The sequence below is a fragment of the Elephantulus edwardii genome, unplaced genomic scaffold, assembly GCF_000299155.1.
Source record: "Elephantulus edwardii isolate Elephantulus edwardi_28Jun2011 unplaced genomic scaffold, EleEdw1.0 scaffold00056, whole genome shotgun sequence".
Lineage (NCBI taxonomy): Eukaryota > Metazoa > Chordata > Mammalia > Macroscelidea > Macroscelididae > Elephantulus > Elephantulus edwardii.
Window position 1 is genome coordinate 9,750,078 of NW_006399806.1, and position 14,550 is coordinate 9,764,627.

Sequence of the window (14,550 nt, forward strand, 5' to 3'; positions counted from 1 at the left end):
TTAAGATATGCTGAGCGAGTTCGGCCCTTTTGATTTTCTGACTCCAACTCCTTGCACATTTCATTGTAATATTTTGCTTTGTCATCCCGTGCTGCCTTTTATAGTTAGACCTTCTGAAATCATTATGAAATGTACTGTTTGTTTGTTGTTGTTGTTGTTGTTGTTGTGTGCTGTTGAGTTAGAACTGGCCACCAGAGCTCCCTGGTGGGTAAGTGGTAATGAGTTGCACTGATCTGCCCAAAAACATAGAGTTCAAATACCCCCGCTGTTACGAGAGAGAAAAATGAACATCTCTTCCTGCGTGATTAGCTGGCTTTGAAAACCCACTAGAGAGTCTTTCATAGGTTGGTTCTGATGTGATGGTACACAACAATAAGAAATGATAACTTGTTTAGAACATTTAAAATATTTAAAGGCATTTCATTTAAAATATTTAAAGGCATTTATCTCTGCCTTTATATGCCTGTCTACGAGATTACAAAAGTTGTTAAGTGCTCAGGAAGATTTTATTTGTCAGAAATGCAAAATGTGCCCTGTTATGTAGAATGAACATTAATATATACTGAACCTTAATACATACAATAAAATAAATATATAAAAGTACATCAATGAATGAATGTATAAATAAATTGTGGTATACACAAACAATGGAATATTATTCATTCATTCATTTATATGAAGGAAATCTTTAGAAGGTGCCATTCATCAATTTTATCCTCTTTATATTGTGCTTTTCTGGCTGTATTTGGCAGTCTCATTATACCACAGACTAGGTCTTCTAAGCTTGATCCCAGTTTGTGTCTTATGAACTTTTTGGTTTTGTGTTTTACTTCCAGTCTCTGATCTACCTTGAATTGATCTTTGTATATGGTGTGAGGTGTGGATCCTCTTTCAGCTTTCTGCAGGTAGCAGTTCAGTTTTGCCAGCACCATTTGTTGAAAAGGTTGTCAATTTTTCATTTGATAGGTTTTATTTTCTTATTGAGTATCAGCTGACTATAGATAGCTGGATCTACTTCCAGGTTCTCAAGAACATGGAAACAGCCCAGATGTACAACCACAATCAAATGGATTGAGAAATTACACTACATTCACACACTGGAATACTACACAGCAACAGGAACAATGATTTTGTAAATTACTACCTAATCTGGGAGGGACTGGAGAGCATTAAGCTGAGTGAAGAACTAACTCAGTCCCATAAGGACAAAGACTGTATAAAACCATTCTTGTAGAATGAGAATGAAGATTCAAGGGAAAGAGGGCGGAAGGAAAGGGGTGAGGATAGGAAAGAGGGGAGGGTTTAATCAAAGGGTCATACAATTTGATGGGGGGGTGTTTGAAGGAAATGGGAAAAATCTGGTGTGAAAAACAATGTATTTGAACTTTGTAAATAAGCCAGTAAATTAAAACACAATAACATAATGAATGTAAATGATTGTATGAAACACAATGTGAATGAAGAATACTGTGAAACACAATGTACACGGACTTTATAAGCCAATCAATAAGAAACAGAAATTTAAAAAAGGTAAGTGTCACAGAGTTGGTTTCTGCCCATAGCTATTTTCTATCTGGTTTCTGAGGTTGTAAATATTTATGGGAGATTTCCCACCTCACTTGTGCAGAGCAGCTGGCAGATTCGAACAGCTGAGTTCAGCAGCCGTCTAGGTTATGTCTACCAGATCAGGTATCACTGAAAGCTACTTTACATAATCTCTAAAGTGAACGGCTACAAAGCACTGAAGTCAGTTAAAATGGTAGATGGTCTTTTCATACACTTGATAGCATTTTCTAATGAGTATTGCTCCCCAATATCTTTTTGTCTTTTATTTGAAGAGAAATCTAAAAGACAAAGCTAGAAGTCAGTCTCAAGAAATAAATGTATGTGCCACGATTTAAAATTGCTTTTTAAAAATATATACATAATCCTGAAAAATACACACAAATCTATTTTAATTGCAGAATATGTAAGTTAAGTCCATATGAAAATACATTAAATGAACTAAGGAAAATGGTATCAGGAAAACAGCAGATAATTAACTTAGATTCAGTACATGATGGAAAACATTTAAAAGTAATAGTTATACAGCAAAGTTTCAGTGATAATTGACTGTAAATAGTTTTCTATCCATTGACTGATATCATGTATCACTAACAAGGTTATGTAATAATGCAAACTTATCGCATACATTACAGGATACTATCTCCTCAAAGCAGCATAAAATGCTTACATCTTGAATCTTACACTTCTGAAAAAACCAAAGAATGGAAAGCCAGCTAAAGAAGTCCTCTATCACCATAAAAAGTCAAACAGAGTATATTAACTGTCTCAAATCTATGCCTGGCAAAAGGAAGGGAAAATATTCATAAAGAAATAAAGGCTAAAAAAAAAAAAAAGAAAATTCATTTTGGTTACTGTCACACTGTACTTACTGGTTTTAATAGAAAAGCTTTGCCTGAAGACTGCAAATCTGGCACCACAAGATCAACAGTATTCTTATGGGTTGATTATGCTCTTCAAAATAACAGGTTGAAATTGTAAGCCCTGCTATAATGTGACTACATTTGGACACAGAATCTTCACAAATGAATTACTTATTTTAAAATGAGGTCACACTGGAGTAAAGTGGGGCTCTACTTAGATCTGTCTAGCCTAGTGAGTAGGGGGTTGTGCTGCCAACCCAAAGGTGGGTACTTCAAATCCACTTACTGCTCTGAAGGAGAAAGATAGGCAATCTTCCTCCATGAGATTTACAACTTAAGAAAACCCTCTCAGAGGTCAGTTATGAGTCACTACATAACAACAGAAGGGTGCCACGGGCAAAATATTGAATGATTCAAGAAACATCAAAAGGAAATCAAAGAGTTACTACCCTTTCCCCCACATATACATAAACTGATCAACACTGAGCCATTTCAGGAAGTAGCATATGATCAAAAACTAATGCTTCTAAAAGAAGTCATCCAAGTAGCACTCAAGTACTGGCAAAACACAAGGATCCAGGAATTGAAGGATAGACTAGTAACTGAGGTGTTTCAACAAACCGATGCAGCCCTCATGGTGCTTACTCATCTATGCCAAGAAACAGAATGAGTAATTTGTTATAATGTTAAAATTATTGAACAGTAACATTAATATCATATGTAAAGAAAGTCTTGCGGGGGAAGGCAACTGCTAGAAGTTCAAGTTGGTTTTAAAAGAGATGATGGAACAGAGGATGTCACTGCTGATGTCAGATGGCTCTTGGCTAGGAGTAGAGAACACCGGCAGACACTTATATGTGTTTTCCTATGTGAAAGTATATTACTGTGCATATCATAAGAAATTATGACTGATGGTGAGAAGAATGGGAATCCCACTACACTTAATCATGTTCATATGGGAGCTGTACATATACAAAGAAGCTGCTTTTTGAGTAGCCCTAGGGGTGCTACATAATATAAAATCAGGAAAGAACTGCCACAGGGTTATAAAAGGAAAGGATTACCTTTTCACCAGATCTAGTCAATCTGTATACTGAGCAAATAATATGAGAAGTTGGACTATCTAAAGAAACATATGGCATCAGAATTGCAGGAAGATTCAACAAAATCCAATATGCAGATGATATAACTTTGCTTGCTGAAAGTGAAGAGGTAAAGCATTTACTGAAGATCAAAGTCTTCAGTAAATATTGTATCTCAACATCCATAAAACAAAAATCTTCACAACTGCACTAAAAGGGCACTATCAAGATAAATGGAGAAAACATCGATGTTATCAAGGGTTTAAGGAGACGTGTGGCATTAGGACTGGAGGAAGACTCATCAGTCTACATTATGCAGATGACACAACCCTGCTTCCTGAAACTGCGGAGGATCTGAAGCACTAGCTGCAGAAGATTCAGGATTGAAGCTCAACATCATGAAGACAAAGATTCTCACCACTGGGCCAACTGGCAGCACCATGATAGATGAAAAAAAGATTGAGCTTGTCAAGAATTTCAACTTGCTTGGCTCTACAATAAACATTCTTGCCACCAGCAGTTAGAAAATCAAAATATGAATTGCACTGGGGAAGTCTGCTGTTAGGGACCTCTCCAAAGTGTTAAAGAGCAGTGATGTCAGTCGAGAATTAGACTGTGGCTGATGCAGGCCATGGTCTTCATAATTACTTGCTATGCTTCAGAAGAGCTGGGCAATGACTAAGGATGACAGAAGAATAGATGCCTTTGAGTTGTGGTGCTGGAGACGAGAGTTGAACATACCAAGGGCTGCCAGAAGAACAAATAGGTCTGACATGGAGAGGGTGAAACCAAGTTTCTCCTTAGAGGCAAAGATTATAAAGCTCTGTCTCACATACTTTTGGCATATAGCCAGGAGGGACCAGTCCATGGTGAAGGACATTATGCTTGGAAGGGTGGAGGGACAGTACAGGAGAGGAAGATCCCAGATGAGATAGACTGACATGATAATTGGGACAAGGGGTTAGGTATGTCAGTATCATTGAGACTGGCTCAGGATAGGGCAGGGTTAAGAGCCATTGTATACAGGGTCACCATGAGTCACAAGCTACTCAATGCCATATAACAACAAGAAGAAGAACAACGTAATCTTATAGGAAGATCTGGTGGCTTAGTGGTGAGGAGTTGTGCTGCCAACCCAAAGGTATGTGGTTCAAATCCACCAGTGCACCACAAGAGAAGGGTGGAAAATCTCTTCTGCAATTTACTACCTCTGAAAACCTGTTAGAAAGTCAGCAGTAAGTAAATTCCAACTTGTTGGTATGTAATAACAACAACATTATCAATATCCATAGAAGCTGCTGTTAAGAAATCCAAAGATGTACTCTATTTTTCATTTGGGCAAATTTGTTCCAAGGACCTCTTTATAGTGCTGGAGAACACAGATGTCACTTGAAAGATTAAAATGCATTTGACCCAAGCCATGGTATTTTTCAATTGCTTTACACACATGTAAAAGTTGGACAGCGAATACAGAAGACTGAAGAATTGCTGGGTCAAATGGTAATTCTATTTACAACCTTTTGAGAAAGCACCACACTGCCTTCCATAGTGGCTTCACCATTTTGCATTCCTACCAGCAGTAAATAAGGATTACAATTTCTCTACAACCTTGTCAACATTTATTGTTTGCTGCATGGTGGAACTTTGCTATTGTTGTTGGGGTGAGATGATATCTCACAGTTGTTTTTATTTGCATCTCTCTGATAGCTAGGTATTTTGAACATTTCTTCATGTGTTTCTTCACCATCTGAATGTCTACCTGGTAAAGTATATATATTCATATCCTGTTCCCATTTTGTGATTTTTTTTGTTTACATTTTTCTTGTTGAGGTGCTGGAATATTCTATAAATTTTAGAGATGAGTCCTTTATCAGATATGCCATTAACAAAATTTTTTTTTACCCGTCTGTGGCTATAGTCATACAATGGAATACTACACAGCTCTGAAAAACAATGAACTCATAAAACATTACACAACATGGGTAACCCTGGAGAACATTATGTTGAGTGAAATATCTCAGTCACAAAAGGACAAATACTGCATAGGATCACTGTTATAAAGTAGGTCTGACAGGGAGGTGGAAGAACAGGATGAGTGTCTAGATAGTGAATAATGAATTGGAACAGATCAAGGAAAGAGCTATTTAAAAGGAATATATGATTAGGCATTATACGCATGACAAAAGTCCAGATTAAGAGGTACATTGCAAATAGGACTGGGGAGAGGGGTAGGTAATCGTGCAATAATGAATGAGTATTAAACAAAAAAAGAAAGTGAATTGGGGACAGGGAAAGGGAGGGGGGTTAAAATGTGTGACAATGAATGAAATAAAAATATAAAAGTTTGTTAAAATCACTGTGGTGTTGGAGAAAAATATTGACTATGGCATAAACTGTCAAAATAAGAACCAAGACTGTCTTGGAGGAAGTGGAGACAGAATGTTCCCTTAGAAGCAAGGATGCTGATACTTCATCTCACATACTTTGCGCACAGTGTTAAAGGGACCAGTTTCTAAGGAAGGATATTATGCTTGGAAAAGGTTCAGTGAAAAAGAGGAAGACACTGAACAAGATGGACTGACACAGTAACTGCAACTGTGGACCTAGGTACATGAGAGAATGTGAGGAAGGTGCAGGTTTGGTTGGGGTTTCCTTTTGTTGAGTATAAATTGTCACTATGCACTGGAGCTGACTTGATGGTTGGTATCTGGCAACAACGTTCACATAAAGAACCCTGGTGGTACAAGTTGTGCTAACTGAATGACTGGCATTTTGTATCCACCCAGTAGTTCTGAAAAACCTGAAATCTGCTCCTCTAAAACCTGAAGCCTAGGAAAGTGCAGGGGAACTTCTACGCTGTCATATAATGTAGCTCCAAGTTAGATTCAACTGAACAGCAAATAATAACAGCACCCATATGAAAAAGAGGCAAGGTGGCAAGAGGGACACACAAGAAGACCGTTGTGGGAAGAGAGATTTATACTGCTGTAAACCAGAGATTGCCTGGGATGCCCTGAAAGCCAGAGCAGCAAGAGAGGAATCCTGTCACCAGGAATTCAGTAGGTGTGGCTCTCCTGGCTCCTTGACTTCAGACAGCTGGCCTCCAGCACTGCGAAAAGAGATTTCTGTCATTTTAAGCCACCCAATTGGTGGTGATTTATTATGGCAACCCTGGAGAAGGAATGTAACTATGTTCCTGTCATTTCCCCAGAGCTAATACCTATTGTATAAAATTAATGTCACATAAGAGTCTGGCAATAAAAATTGCTAGATAATGAAATAAAATAAGAAAGTAACAATTATTAAAATAACTTACTTTCTTCTTTCTTGCTAATAATGGCAGGTAGGGTGTAAATCTGAAAAACAAAGGATACCAATCAGTGCTTAGCTGTGAGGGAGTCAGCACAAAAAGATTAGCAAGTTGATACAGAAAGGAAAGGTCCAAAAACTGCTGTTTCTGCAGCACTTTCTTTCTAGCTTCCCACCCAATCTGCTTCGTCCAGTGACACTGCCTTCCTTCCAATACATTCCGTCCCAGGCTGCTCTGCCCGGGGCACAATGCTAAGTTCATCCCTTTGATTTCTACATCTAGACTTAGCTCTAATGTGACTTGGTCTACTTTTGCTTCTGCTTGATGCTTTGCTGTCAGCGTGCACAGTCTTAGTTTGTACTTGATGACCTGTCTGAAATCTATGCTCCCGGTTACGCTTTCTTCACTATTTGTGGAGAGACACACTTGCTTGTTTGGTTTCTTTAAAAAAAATAAAAGAAAAGAAAGAATGTCCTGTGGCATAGACTAAAATGAATCTAAAAATAAAACTAAACTGAAGTAGCAAACATAATAAAAAAACTGATGCAAAGCCTACCTTTTCATAATTAAACTCAACAAACTTAAGATGAGTTTGTCAAAGTACTGTAAAGTTTTTGAAAGGTTTAAACCTCGATTTCCTTACACGTTTTATTGTGGACCAGTGCCACAGGTCATGGAGGGCTACCATGTGTCTGGGCTGTTGAGCACTGCTTTGGTTATCTGCAGGTTCTGGGCCTTCGAAGGAAGGTTCTTAAGGGACACACATACTTCATGCACACCTCTCTGCCCAACTAGAATAGAGTTCTTCAGAAAGTAAACAGATAAATGAGTTATTCTATTTTGGCATAAGCCTCCTTGACAAGTGTAAGTGTATTATCTCACCAACGTCAAAACAACTGTTACAAAAATAGGGGTATGGAGAAAGGAGAAATGGCAGGTGGTGCAGCTTTACAAAATCATACTTTCTAAAAATGGTCTAGGTTAGAGGGTCAGTTAATACTCTAAAAGGTGTTCAGCACTCTCCTTACAGTGCCCTGCAGAGCCCTTGCAAAAGATGGAAACTCAATAATTATTTACCAAATGATGCATCGAATGAGTGCACCCAACCTGATAGATACAAATTATAAAAATAGGAGAATCCCCAAGAATCAAATAAAGAAGTCAGTGCATGTGAAAGGAACACTAGGAAAACAGTCTCTACTTTTTTGATTTACTACTTTAACATTTTTAGCTATATTAGTAAGATATTTTAAAAAAATTAATATAGAGTTTTGCACTTATGGAAAGTAGCAATAACACTTCAATTAGAAGGAGAGGTCATACACTTACCGGTTCCTTCCCATCCATGGCTTCAAGCCAAAGTTTCCTATTAGCTTCGGAGAAGGCCTGCAAGGTGATGATCCCATGTCTACGAAAAAGGTTGTGTACATTTATTCATGTCATGTCTTTAAAATTTCTTTTTTACTCTAAAAGTTATTTTTTTAAAAAAGTATTAATTAACTATAAAGGTAACATTTGAGGAAAAGGAAGAAAAAGAGATTCTCAAAGAGATAAAAGAGAAAGAAATGAAAGATAAAGGATACCTTATTAAGAACATTTCATAGTAATCACTGTGGAAACAGCAAAACATTTTTAACTCTTCTCTACCCAATTGTTTGTTGATGGGCACTTAGGTTGTTTCCAACTCCTTGCTACTGTGAACAAAGCCGCGATAAACATGGGTGTGCATATATCTGCTTGGATGTCGTTTATGGTCTCTTTAGGGTAAAACATTTTTAACTCTTAATAATTGCAAGTAGTAAAATCAGTGTATACTTCAGTTTTAAGACTGTTAGAATAAAGCCTTTTTAAAACTATTAATGCTAAAATTACCAAAAAATGAGAGGGAAGCTATCTTCACAAATTTCAAAGTAATTTAAATATTTCACAATTCCAATGAATTTTCAGAAATTATAAGCTGCATGAGAGGAGACTGCCCATCTTTCTCTCAGAGACGCTGGTGGATTCAAACTGCTTACCTTTGCCCTGTCAGCACAGTTCCTTACCAGTACCAATCACTGTTAGCTCAATTTATGTGTGAAAATAATGAAATGAACATGCAATTTGTTTCAAAAGCTAGAGCCTGAAAAATCAGCCCTTGATACTGTTTCTTATTTGTAGCACAGAGAGAAAGAGAAATAGTTTACCTTATGAATATATATGTTGTGAAAAGAAAAGCACAAACCTTTCAACTACTTCTATGTCAAAGCAGAACCGTTTATCAATGGAATCAGTCTTCCGCCGGATACAAGATTTTAATTTAAACATTTCTGGTGAGCTAGTAACAAGCCCATTCTGGAAAAAAAAAAAAAAAAAAAAAGAACAACATATATTATTTGCATGGTGATAATTACCTTAAACTGTATTAAATTCTACTATCTAAAGTTGCTGCATTAACATATTAACTCGGATCACAGCTTACACAAGCTGTCATACTAACTGTCATAATCCTCCTTTATCAAGAAATACAAAGATTTATCTAATGTTAAATAGCCAGTTATAATGTGAAGCCATACTAACCACATATGCATATTTTATTCAAAGAATGTTATGGCATGAAGCTCAGTGGTGTAGGCTGTAGGCAGTAGTGCTGCCAACCCAAAGTGGTGTCTAGTGATGGTTCAAATCCACTAGTGGCTCCCCAGGAGAAAGATGTGCAATCCTCTCCCGCATGAAGTATGGCCTCGGAAACCTGCTGGACAGTCAGCTACGAGTTGGCCCCAACTACACAGAAGTGAGTTTTGATTTGTTTTAAAGACTTATTCATAATTTTAAATTATACCATAATGTACATACTCTCCCCTCTAAATGTCCTACTTTCAATGTCCAAGTAGAAAATCTAGAACTCTGTAATGTCACAAGTCAATATATAGAATAATTGTTAGGAAGCAACACTGTTGTTGCAAGTTAAAATGTTTAAAATCACTAAGAGGGTTTTATAGAGTGCATGTGTGTATTCGTGTGCATTAACATGCACACGAACACGGATTACCTGTGGAAGAACCTGGCTCAAAGTCTCCAAGGAGCTACCAGAATAAAAAAGTTCTACTGCATGCTTGACATCCTGCTCTTAGGGAGCTCTGACGCTGTAGCCCATAGGGAATTGTACTCCTAACCCAAAGATCTCGTGTCTACGATGGTTTGAATTCACCAGCATCTCAGCAAAAGAAAGATGGGTAGTTTTCTCCGTTTGAGATTTACAACCTCAAAACCCACAGGAGTGTTGCTATGAATTGGAACCAACACAACAGGAGTTGAGAGTTTTGTGCATAAACATTGCTTTTATAATCATTTATTCCACACAACTGCTTGTGTAGCTGCTAGCAGCTATTTTCTGGTACTAACACTAAAATTCTTTGCACAGGATCCATGATAGGCTCAATTCACTGGAATTCTCTGCTATACCTAAAAGATGCCAGTATATTTGAAAGGATATATTTATCCAGTGACAATACCTAGTTAATTCCATTTTTTGGTTACAAGTCTCATAGATTTTTTTACAGTCTTTTGATATGGTCAACTTGTATAATTTAGCTCAAGGACTGGCACACAGATGGATGGACTTTCTGGCAATGTCTACTGTTATGAAACCCGGAAAGGAGGAACTAGGTTTGTTGATAGCACTTAATAATTTCTTTTGATAGTAGTGATTTAAGATTTCTTTTTCTCTGGTATGTTCTATTTATTTTATGTCAGTCAATGTGAATTACTAGACTCTAATGAATGCTCAAGTACAATAAGTTTCAGCTGATGTATTTGAGCATGTGTCCAAGTTAGATCAACAGTTAGCTGTACAAAGATCTATGCTACATTCAGTTGGATGAGTCACCTCCTTTCTCCAAACTATTTTGTAGCCTGGTAAAAGCTGGACTAAATGATCTCTAGGAAATATTCTCAGCTCTAAAGTTCTAGGGTGATGATTCTGAGATGACTAGCTGTACAGTCCTAACTTCTATCATTTGCCATATTCATATCTTAACTCATGAAAAGATTATGTACTATATGCAATGGGGTGTTTCTTTCTGCAGCACTTCCTCAAATAAAGTACTTCATGTTCTTTTACTGTTCACTAGCCATGCGAGACAGCAGTGACCAATTGACTTTTGGGGCAAATGAACAGTGATTGGTTATTTCTGGGAAACCATGTTGGCCTGCATTTCAGTAAAACAGTACACATCCTTGCATGTAGGAGGAAAAGGCCTTTAAGGACAAATGCAGCCTCCCACAGAGAACACCTGGGGGAAAATTGTAGAAGCTTAGAGCAAGGTCCAGTCGCTGACAATTCCTTCCTGGCTGCTGGCCACCCAACCGCACAAGATAAACAAATCTGCCCCAGGAATGAGAGGTAACCCTCCAAGAGTCCACTGAAGGAATAGTCGGCTCTATATTGAACTCAACTGTGCACAGATACCTCAAGACTTAGTTAAAGGAAAACCCTGGCTAACTCTTTCCAAGTCAGTAAAATCACTGAAATGAGAGAAAACTTTCTCGATGTCCCAATCTTTTCAAATTGTGAACCTGTTATTACAAAGGCAAGCAGAGGTGGGGGTTTTTTAGGGGGGGGTGAAGTTGTTGTTTTACCTATTTTACTTACATATATTTAATGTAAAAAAATTAAATAAACCCACTCACCATTTTCCCACTGGATTTCATTTCTGAAACACTCATTGTAAATGTTTTACTGCCCTTATCATATGTGCAGTAATGTTTAATCCAAGTGAAACCAAGTGGTCCTAAAGTAAAGAAACAAACAAATAAACATTTTAAGCATACAGTAATTAATTATCTCCATATTCCAGAAAAGTTGGGAACACTGGATGAAAGGTATCCTGGAAGGAAAAGTGATAAACAGTATTTTATAATTAAAACAAACATCAGAGTAACAACAAAACAAAAACCTTGCCTCTCTCACATTAATAAATGTAGTACCATATAAAAGAAACTACTGTACAGCTGAGCTTCAGGTATCTTATCTATGAAAGTAGAATACTTAACAGCCAAATAAGGTAGGAAGAATGAGAAAGAATATATGTAAAACACTCAAGACCGCTTCTCTCAGAGCAAAGCTGTCTCCTTAAACTGCAGTTCCATTGTTCCAGGTGTTCAGGCCTAAACACTTAAAAGAGATTACCCTAACTATTATCTTTAGCTAACACTTTGCAACCAATCCATCACTAAATCCTGCCTCTATACAGTGGAGTCTAGACTGAAAGCATATCTAGTCTCACTGTATAACCTCTTCCTCATATTCTCATCACTGCCAGAAGTAGGCTGCTAAAATTTTGGTTAGGTCATTTCACTCTCTTGCTTAAAACCTGTGAGCAACTTCTCATCTCATTCTAGATAAAAACCAGACAGTCTATCTGAGCCATACATATACATCATGGCTTGAATGGTCCACCATGCCCTGCAGGACACACTATGCCCCACATGGTTCACTATGCCCTGGCATGGTCCGCCTTGCCCTGCATCATCTGGTCTCTCATCACCTTGCTTACCTCCTAGTGCCGTGTTCATGCTATTCTAGTCATCGTGGACCTTGATGAGTGGCTCTTGAACACAGTGAATGTATCACTATCCCAGGACGTTTGCACTTGCTGTTCCCTCAGCCTGGATTCTCCCTGCCTGACTTGTGCTCTCACCTTCCTTATGTCTTTTCTTAATTGCCACCTTTATTAAAAGGCCTTTCCTGGAGAGAGATGAAACATCTCAACACTTCTGATCATCTTGTGTAGATTTCTTATTCCATAATTGCCTAAAACAGTACGAGTTGTATTAAGTTATCTATTTACTGTCTCTTCCACCAGATAGGCTCTAAAGCTCAATGGAAGCAGAAGGTGTGATGTGCTGCTTAAAGGTCTACACTTAACTTCTACAATAAAGCCTCAAGTATTGTTTGGCACTTAGAGTTACTGATCTTTCATTTTTAATTTTTTTAAAATTTAAATTTATTATTAATTTCAGTAAAAATTTACAGAGGCTTTGGACTTCCATTCATTCATTGTTGCACATTTCTCCCCTCCCAAGCCTTCCCCCCAGAACACTATCCTCTTGGAAAAGTAAAAGAAAAATTCTTTCATTGATTTACAAATCCTCCCCCAGGTCCACTCCACCATGTAGCCATTGCTCTAGACTCCTGTCATGACAGAAATACCTAATCACATATCCCTTTTAAACAGTTTTCTCCCTCCTCTGTTTCAGTGCAGTATACATTATTGAACCCATCTTACTCAGTCTCTCCCCAACCCCAAGGTCAGTCCCATTCTACAACAGTGGCACCATGCAATATTTGTCCTTTTGTGACTGGGATATTTCACTCAGCATAATGTTCTCCAGAGTAAATTTTTAATAATATTGCATGAGTTCCTTGTTTTTCAATGCAGCATAGTATTCCATTGTGTGAATATACTACAGCTTCTCTATCCATTCGTTTGTTGATGGGCACTTAGGTTGTTTCCAACTCCTTGCTATTGTGAAGAAAGCTGCAATAAACATGGGTGTGCATATATCTGCTTGGATGTCAGTTATGGTCTCTTCGGGGTATATTTCCAGTAGTGGAATTGCTGGGTCAAATGGTATCTCTATTTGCAAGAGTTACTGATCTTAAAATAATTTTCTGTTATCAATGCTCTGGGGGGGATCAAATTATTAATTAAAATTAAAATACTTTCACTATTCATATTCAAAGGAAACTGAACTGGGCCCTTTGTGTCCATAAACACTGCCCAATCACAGACACTACATTACTGTCCACTATCTGGTGACCTCGTGGGTAGGAAGTTGTGCTGCTAACCCAAAGGAGGTACCTCCCTGGTGGACAGATGCCACCCACTGCAAACCTCCTTCTGTGCGAGTTGTATGTTTTGAAACCCCCTGCAGGGTCAGCTATGAGTAGATTCCCATTCACTGGTAAAGAGGGAAAGAGATTCTTTCTAGTGGCCAGAGTGCAGCCAGAGTGTGCCTTAGAAACAAGGTGGGCGAAACTTCATCTTTTACACTTCAGATACATTATTAGGAGGGGCCAGTATAGCATTCTCAAAAACGGAGATGGTAAGTAAAAGAGAAGAATCTCAATAAGATGATGGGTACAGTGACCACAACAGCAAGCTTACGCACTGCTGAGATCATTGAGGCTGCAACAGGATTAGGCAAGGTTACCCTCTGTTGTACACAAGGTCACTATGAACTGGCACCTTCTCAGTGGTACCTAACAACATTCCCCCTAAGTAACTAGATGCTGCTACATCAGTGTGCAAGGAGACATTCTTAGTTCAATTCCTTCAGTGTCCAAGAAAGAAACCTTCAGCTTGCCATGGGAAAACTTAGTACCTTGTACCCAAATGCCATAGTGGTTAATTAAGGAATTGGTTTTCTATATACTTTCCCATCTAAACCTAAACCTTGATTAATGCTTGGATTAGCTGAGCAACTGTGTGCTATGTTACTGCTGGCTAGGTTTAAGAACCATGCTTCAGAGTAAGGAAATGAGATTTTAAATTTTTTTTTTTTTATAAAAGGCACCACTTGAGAGAAATGTTTTATGAGCCATTTAACTTTTTCTTTTTGCTTTAGTAAAGTGCTTTTAGTGTCACATTTAAATTTAATATGTAAGCCACTCCAGATTTTAAAATTATGGGGTGAGTCATACACTTTGCAATCACAAAGGGATTACAGCAATTAACTTCAATTCCGT

General features: G+C 37.8%; 1 protein-coding gene across 1 annotated transcript in view; it reads right to left on the reverse strand.

Annotated features, from left to right (window-relative positions):
- ARHGAP42 (Rho GTPase activating protein 42) overlaps window positions 1–14,550 on the reverse strand; it is a 403,816-nt gene that overhangs the window by 49,498 nt on the left and 339,768 nt on the right. Inside the window, exons 9-12 of the mRNA XM_006887325.1 lie at window positions 11,490–11,590; window positions 9,043–9,152; window positions 8,148–8,226; window positions 6,825–6,864 (exon numbers count right to left, since the gene is read on the reverse strand). Coding sequence (XP_006887387.1) covers window positions 6,825–6,864; window positions 8,148–8,226; window positions 9,043–9,152; window positions 11,490–11,590 — 330 coding nt within the window. The remainder of the gene's footprint in view (window positions 1–6,824; window positions 6,865–8,147; window positions 8,227–9,042; window positions 9,153–11,489; window positions 11,591–14,550) is intronic.